Source organism: Priapulus caudatus, unplaced genomic scaffold (genome assembly GCF_000485595.1).
Source record: "Priapulus caudatus unplaced genomic scaffold, Priapulus_caudatus-5.0.1 Scaffold129, whole genome shotgun sequence".
Lineage (NCBI taxonomy): Eukaryota > Metazoa > Priapulida > Priapulimorpha > Priapulimorphida > Priapulidae > Priapulus > Priapulus caudatus.
In genome coordinates this window covers 210,537-218,926 of record NW_014577190.1, presented here as the reverse complement: position 1 = coordinate 218,926, position 8,390 = coordinate 210,537, and the positions used below count along the sequence as shown (strand labels likewise).

At 39.3% G+C, this 8,390-nt stretch overlaps 1 protein-coding gene across 1 annotated transcript in view; it reads left to right on the top strand.

Moving 5' to 3' along the window:
* Positions 1 to 1,565: 1,565 nt before the first annotated feature.
* The window catches only part of LOC106805833 (aminopeptidase N-like), a 15,350-nt gene continuing 8,525 nt past the window's right edge, over positions 1,566 to 8,390 (top strand). The window contains exons 1-5 of the mRNA XM_014807589.1: positions 1,566 to 2,194; positions 2,640 to 2,795; positions 5,197 to 5,364; positions 5,837 to 6,059; positions 6,698 to 6,818. Of these exons, the coding sequence (XP_014663075.1) occupies positions 1,566 to 2,194; positions 2,640 to 2,795; positions 5,197 to 5,364; positions 5,837 to 6,059; positions 6,698 to 6,818 (1,297 nt within the window). The remainder of the gene's footprint in view (positions 2,195 to 2,639; positions 2,796 to 5,196; positions 5,365 to 5,836; positions 6,060 to 6,697; positions 6,819 to 8,390) is intronic.

Below are 8,390 nucleotides of genomic sequence, written 5' to 3'. Positions count from 1 at the left end.
AAATAAATAAATAATTAAATAAATAAATAAATAAATAAATAAATAAATAAATAAATAAATAAATAAATAAATAATAAATAAATAAATAAATAACTAAATAAATAATATATATATATATATATATATATATATATATATATATATATATCGACATGTTAGGGGAGCCAAGAAATGTGACGGTCCCGCCGGCTGGTTCTTGAGACACGCACTCTATGCTGGAGACGGAGGACTATAAATACCGTTAGCTGCCCTGTCATGTTTGCTTCCTGCCTAAGCCGCCACGTACAACACAGACACTGAACTTATGCTACCAACATTTAATATATACAGAAGTTCCATCCAGATAGTATAATCTATGTATATCAATAGTCGGATAATCGCTTTCTACCTTATATGTATTTTGACAGCACTAACCCTACTCTCTGCATGGTGTACTGTGTGCTTGATAAGAGATTTGCTGACTGGTGATAAATTGTGATATCTTTTTGGTCCCGCTCCTATAAATAGTATCTAGGGTAAATACAAAAAATGCGGGCATTTGTTTGCTGTATGTTTTAAAAAGTAGGATATGTGTTCGTATAGTTAACACGTTGTGCACTCCTACGTGCCATCTATACTGTTCTGCGTTTGCGTACATAGTATTTTGTTCACCGTGTTAATTGGTTCAATTTTGTGCACACTGTGTATTAACACTATTCACACTTGGCATATTGTACTCGTGATTAGCTAGTATGATGAACTAAGATTTCACTCTAATACATGCCTTTAATCTGTCTTGACATACTTCACAGGTAGCCGTGTGCGTATTAGGTTTACACAGGACATTATAAGATTGAAATCTTGGCGACTTCAATCGGATGCGAGGCAAAAAAAATCTGTAAATTAGCGAGTAGTTATTTGTAGATATACCATAATATTATGTTCTTCACAAAAATAGACCGACAATCACGCGTCTCCTACTTATGAAAAGATTTTAAGTATATATAGCAAGCTATCAACCCAGTGGGATTTGTATACGATCTTCGTACCAACGCTATGTTTGAATTCTGGTTCTTGCATTTCTTGATCCTGACATATATTAAGCTAGAAATTTTAAGTGCAATCAGTAACATTAAGTTATATTAGACGCAAGAACGACACCCATGGTAGCGTGCGTGTACTACCGTGCGTATATAAGGTCACGTTTGCGTCAGAGCGAAAAGGTTAGGCGTCATTAATAGCGTGAAATGAATGTATACTACTAGTACACTGAGCCCTCACATAGCCGCTCACCTATCCTTGAGCTTATCAGCTACGATGCTCCCGTCGAATATTGGCTGCATATATAATTTATTACCACCTATGTGTAAACATCAATGCTTGATATCTGTAACATACTTATAGCAGCAGATAAATTTCGACAGGTATATCAATAAATAATAATGCAACGAAACAACTTGTCATCAGTCGTCTTGCGATCGCCTGAAAGATAGAGAGAGAACTCAAAGAAAGAGGGTAAGCAAAACAAGTGAGAGAACAGAGAGCACACTATTAGTGCTACAGACGGATTAAATACTTCGTTCGTTATGTTCGTCACGCGAACCGTAGCTGTGGTTGTAGTCGCCGTGGTGTCCGTTGCGATCGTGGTGACGGGATTGATCGTAGGGCTAACGACACGCAGTTGTGAGGAGCTACAGGAGACGACGACACTTGTGCCGTCAACGCAGCCGCCGACCGCGACGGCTTCGAAACCGTCATCGAGTGCGACGATCGTAACGACGATGGATAAAACAACCCCGGAGCCAACGACACCGGTACCGACCGCGCGACCAGAGCTTCTACTACCCGGCAATATTGTGCCAACCTACTACTCATTGTATTTATGGCCGGATTTAACTGATTTCAAAACTAGTGGCTGGGTTGATATAACCGTCACGTGTACAAACCCGACATCTAGTTTCATTGTGCATTCTACGCGCAGTAAATGCGAGGTCATTCAGTCGAAGACGTCGATTCGGAGCGTCGGGAGCGAAAACGCATTGAAGATTACCGCGCAGAAATATATCGAAGAGAAAGAGTTCTTCGAAATCACGTTAGACAAGGCTCTGAACAAAGATGGGGAATATGTTGTGCATCTCGAGTTCGAAGGCAACGTTGAGGAAGATCTAGCCGGCCTCTACCTCAGTTCATACACTGATGCAGATCAGACCGTAAAGTAAGCCAGCTCTACTTTTGTAACCCCTTCTTTCGCCTCATGATTGTGACAAGGCGCAAAGCTATAGACGGGGTAGAACTCAAATTAATGTTAGCCAAGTTATAGATGGCCGCGGACGCCATACGTAAATGAGCGGGAAGAATGCAACGAATGTTCTCTTATGGTGTTTTAGACCGGCCCTTTTTTCGGCTACGGCCATTTCTACGCGAATAAATCAAATCGAATATATTTTGCGACATCGGCATAGTTATCAACATATAGGCAAATGGGCTCAGTTATAATCGCACATAGTAGTTTCCACATACGCCACTATATGGATACAGCATATGTCTAACAGTTGCTCGGTTAAAGTATTTCTTTCTCATATCTGTGACGCTCCCCGTATCATTTAGACTTATCACCGTGTCTCCCCTCTCTCACCGTACACTTGTACATAAACACGCAGGTACTTGGTGACAACGCAAATGCAACCTACAAATGCTCGTCGAGCATTTCCCTGTTTCGACGAACCGAAGTACAAGGCTGTCTTTAACGTAACGCTGGTACGAGCTCAGCACATGCTGTCCCTCAGCAACATGGATATCGTTTCGGAGTCGGAGCCGTAAGAATTATTTATCCTTAATACATCTTGATGGGCTTTTCATAGCAGCGAGCACAAATACAGAGCTTATTTCTAACGATATCTTTCACGCAGTGTTTATTGCAGACAAAAATGTAATTACTGTTTTAGATTTATGGAACAATCTGACAAGAGCTTTACACGTGTTGTGTATAGCTGCTTACACTTGACATTGTGTTGATTGTTTTGACAATTGACAGTGTGTCAATACTCTTTACACAATGATAACACAGAGTAAAATTTTGAGGTAAAAAATTTTGGATTAATAACAAACCTACACGAAACTGGATGATATTTCGAGTGATGAAGTTTATTATAGTTTAATAAGATATAATCTCTGTGAAATAAAATGGCACATTGAAATAATTGAAAGCCCTACACATGTACAACATTACATAAATAATAAATTAATTTCGCAGATGTACTCTTAGTTATTAATTAAAGTGAATAGTCATATGATTTAAAAAAAAATACAGTGAGTTTGTAATACCACGTGTAGCTAGTTGCTCGCGAAACATTTGATTAATTAACTACTTGTATAATAAGTGAGAGAGAGAGAGAGAGAAAGAAAGAGAGAGAGAGAAAGAGAGAGAGAGACAGAGAGAGAGAGAGAGAGAGAGAGAGAGAGAGAGAGAGAGAGAGAGAGAGAGAGAGAGAGAGAGAGAGAGAGAGAGAGAGAGAGAGAGAGAGTTTAGAACGGGTGTATCGATTAATATTGTTATTTTATAAGACAACTTATTTAAAAAATAAAATACTGTATTTCGTACATAAATATTTTAAAAACTACAGCAGATTAAAAATATAGGTTTCTATAGGTTATATATTATATATATATTTATATATAATATGATATATATATATATATATATATATATACAGGTTACTACAGGATTCTAGAGTTTGTATAGGGTTTATAGGTCTCACTGGGAGGCGCATGGTCTTAATGGGTTGACGTTCTTAATTGTCGCGAAGTCCCATCAAATATGAGTATAATACATAATCACAGCAAAGAGGAAACTTATCACGTAGTGCCCTCAATGCGTTGATTTACGATATCAATACTAAACATCGCTAAGCTTATCCGCTAGTTAATTAAAAACAGTTATTTATAAGACGAAATTAAAAGCAAAAAGTGGAAAAAGGTGATGTCAATTGGGAATTCATATTAGGTGCGTTCACACTGGCGGGAATTAGTGGGATCAAATCTCGGGTTTTTGCATCCCGCTCGAAATACCGAGATTTTTACGATAGTGTGAACGCAAATATCCCAATAAATGCGCTCCAAATAGCTGTGCGTCCAAATCGCACTTCCAACTGCGGCTATTGGAAATAGCGCGATTATTTGGCACCGCGCGTGTTATCCCGCTCGGCGATTAGCGAGATATTTCCGCACTGTGAACAACGACACACATTATCCCAATTACTCCGCTATCTCACGGATTGAGCATCGGCGGTATTTTCTTAGTGTGTGAACGACGCCTTAGTTACGATGTATCAAACGAAAGCTCGTCAGGCGACAGCATGTTGGGGCGTGTATTTTGGCAGGTTGGAGGCGGGTTTTTTAACAGAGAGCAATTTCTAAGACGAAGGGTTTTTGGTTTTCCAGAGGCTTATTGGAAAAGGTGGCGAAAGAGAAAAAGATTTTTTCAAAGCGCAAAACGGTTTTTTTTAAAGTGGGAGAGTTCCCGTCAAAACGGCGGAATTTTGTCGAAGAGCTGTGGTTAACAAACACGTAAACAAGTTGACGGCGCGCGGACCCCCGTCTAAATTGGCGTGACAGGAGAAGAGAAGGCGAGAAGAGGAGAGACGAGGGAGAGAGAGACACACACACACACACACACACACGCGCGCATATAATATATATATAATATATTATATATATATATATATATATACTATTCGTTACATACAAGCGACGCTGTTATCCTAAAAACATGGTGATTCGTGACAGCTAAGTAAGTAAGACTGTGTAAGCTATATTGGAAAATCATCTGACCATGCAGTAACATTTCCGTGTGCTCAGGTTTACACAGGTGGACGCGTTATCAACCGCATGTAAATACGGACATGTGGACTGCGTCAAAATAGCCACCGATAAGTATAGACAGTGGATGACTTCCTTGATAAATGAGTAAGCTAACAACAAACTTAAAATAAAAAGTTTCAGTTGTAGATATGACTTGGAAATATGATGTACCGTGCTACAGATGATCTCTGTCAGATACAGGGACAGCAGGCTGGTGCATTCAATACTTAAAATAGATGAATAAAATACGTTATCGTGAAATGATCAAAGAATCATTCGTAATTAATTCATGTAAGCAAGCATACAAAGCTAAATCCATGTTGGCTAGATACTTACGACTGGTTTTATGCATTTCAGCATTGCTCCAGACGTGCAGGAACTAGTGTATTGCACGGCCATAGCCAATGGCAATGAGGAGGAATGGAACTTCGCATGGGAGCAATTTAACAGCTCCAATGTCGCATCTGAAGAAACCAAGCTGCTGCGCTCAATGGCATGCACGAACGAAATGTGGATCTTGGAAATGTACGTAACTAGCGAAAAGTAGCGGTTTTTGTAATACCACTTAAATTACGATCCACTAAAGGCGTTGCATGGAATGGCGTGCTTGCAGCATAGTGATGTTTTCTTGATGTTTATGACGATAGCGATATATATAGTGATAGTGAGTTTGCAGTATAGTGATAAATGTGCTGTGCAGCATCGTTTTATTAACGACCAATTAAGTATCATCCCGAATTTGTAACATTTTTTGTCATTTTACACTTTTATTTATATTTATATGAACAATATAAATTAAATTACAAATTAACAATAGACGAAGATGGCGCGGGAAAAGAACAACGGGCCATGCCGATTTGCTTTGCGAATCCAATACACCATCCTTTATAGTAAAGAAGTAGGATAATCGAGCCGATGGGTCTAATTACTAAGAGAAGATACAAAGCCGGGCGCAACAGCCGATGTAATGCCGCCATATTTCATCGCTGTTACACAGGTTTCTTAAACGAACGCTACTTATGGATGGTATCAAAAGGACACAAGGCGATAGCGTCATAAGCTACGTGGCTAATAACGTCGTAGGCAACGTGTTAGCGTGGAACTTCCTTCGTGAGAACTGGTCAACGCTTTACGGACGCTACAAGCACAGTTTCTCTGCCATGGACCGCATGGTTAAGAGCTGTACTGACCGTTTTAACACGCAGTGGGAGCAGGATCAGGTAATCCAAAGTTAGAACGGAGTGCGATTACCCGTACGGGTTCCCCTAGTAGTATATATTAGTATTACAGTCTCAGGCCTTACAATAACCTCTTCCTACAGATAGTTTCATAGGTTTTGAAAAAGACGTTATATGGGTTTAACGGGTATTTTCTAAAGTGGCAAATAGAGTATTGTTAAATAATATAGTACATTTTTACTATTAAAGTGTTTTGTTATGAAAATACACTTTCAACATTACAACCAGAAAGGCATTTAACTTGTAGTCAGTGTATGGTGCAGTAACATTCATCTAGTGAACACAATGGTATATACACATATAATCAGAGACCTAATTAACTGATATTCATTAGAAAATGTAGAATAGAAACCATACAGCTTCATAAACCATCACCATATGAAAAGTTATGTCATGCATGAATTCTTCATAAGTTACATTATATATGCTGCATCTCCAACGGGTAACTCAGACGCGCTAGACGTCATGCAAATTGCTAAAAACACTTGTAAACAACCTTATATCATGATCATGATTATGATTATGATTATGATTATGATTTTGATTGTGATTGTGATTATACAATAATGATTATGATTATAATTATTACCATCTTAGCTGTGCCAACGTTATCATGACAGGTGCGAGCATGGGCACGACCTGAGCTAATTCACCAAGCAGAGTATGCTCTCAATACGACAGCTGCCATTATGGAAGCGTTCGAAGACTACTTCAATCTCTCATACCCTTTAAAGAAAACAGGTAAACGATTTTCTAGTATAAATGAGTGAATGAATGAATGAATGAGTGAATGAATGAATGAATGAATGAATGAATGAATGAATAACTAACTAACTAACTATATATAACTAACTAACTAACTAACTAACTAACTAACTAACTAACTAACTAACTAACTAACTAACTAACTAACTAACTAAATAACTAACTAAATAATTAGGGTAGGAGATGTAGGTAACTAGGTTTCCTAAGATACTCAACCATTATTTCCCGGATACCATCAGCCTCTTCCATAATCGACACTATTCGCATATATAACCAGAGCACTTGGAGAGCGCAGACCTCCGCCAATGCAGCTCAATTCTGCCACTGTAAAAAATTTTATTAATTAATTAATTAATTAATTGGATCCGGATCACCACCAAAATCTAATCAATTCTAAGTTAGCCCATTTCTGACCTATCCTGAACATTTTATGACAATCCGTCCATAACTTTTTTAGTTAGGCTGTACACAAACAAACAAACGCACAAACCAACAAACACACGCCGGTGAAACATAACCTCCAGCCAACCCCTTGGCGGAGGTAATAACAATTCGCAGAGACTAAAGTATCTAACAATTATGGCTGCGCCACAACAAAATATGTAGTGGTATTTGATGTAACATAATTATTATGACAACTATTATTACGAGGTTCGGAGGGAAGCTTGAAAATTCGGCAGTTTGAGTTTTCTGTGTTTGAAGTACGTATCTCTCCATTTTACCAGATCTAATATAGTGTTCTCGCATAGTTCAATCATATTCCGTACTTCGTAACTTACTATACTTATATAATTACTTCCGTACTTACTATCATAATTATACCCGTTTTTCTTACTTTGTATATATAGGCTATTCGTGGCGAGACATAGTGTTTGTGTGTGGTGACAGCAGGCTCAGCGGGAGACATATATTTCCACAGGAACGTGGCAGGCATGCCCTGCAAAAATTATAATGCGATATTTATCGCAAAGATATAACACACACACACACACACACACACACACACACACACACACACACACACACACACACACACACACGGACTAACAAACAAATTAACGTTCACGGTAACGGTAAACACTCCGTGATTACATGGATTCGCGGAAAGACTAATAACCGCGTTGATGGAAGCAGGAAGGTGAATTAAACGCGTCGGTGCATGGGATGCGCTCGGCTCTCTAATACCAATAATAGCACCGATTCACATCGCGGGCTCTCGTGGGCTCTCGCGTGCGCACACACCAGGGGGCGAGTTACACGACGAGGTCGCTAATTAAACCTAACTAAAAGTGCCGACACTGAGTCGGCTGGTGTCGGATGCGATCTACGGGCTAGCGAGCGCTGCAGACGATCGCTAAGCTTACGGCACAACATCATACAACCCCCCCCCCCGACCGAAGGCCGTGTACATTGTGTCATGCTCCGCTCATGTGACCTGTTATAACTCACTTCCGTCGTGAAAATTAAAAAAAAAAACACTCACTGTAAATTCATACCGGTGAACTGTGGAACCCCTTCCCCTCCCCTCCTGCATGAGTTACGCATTGG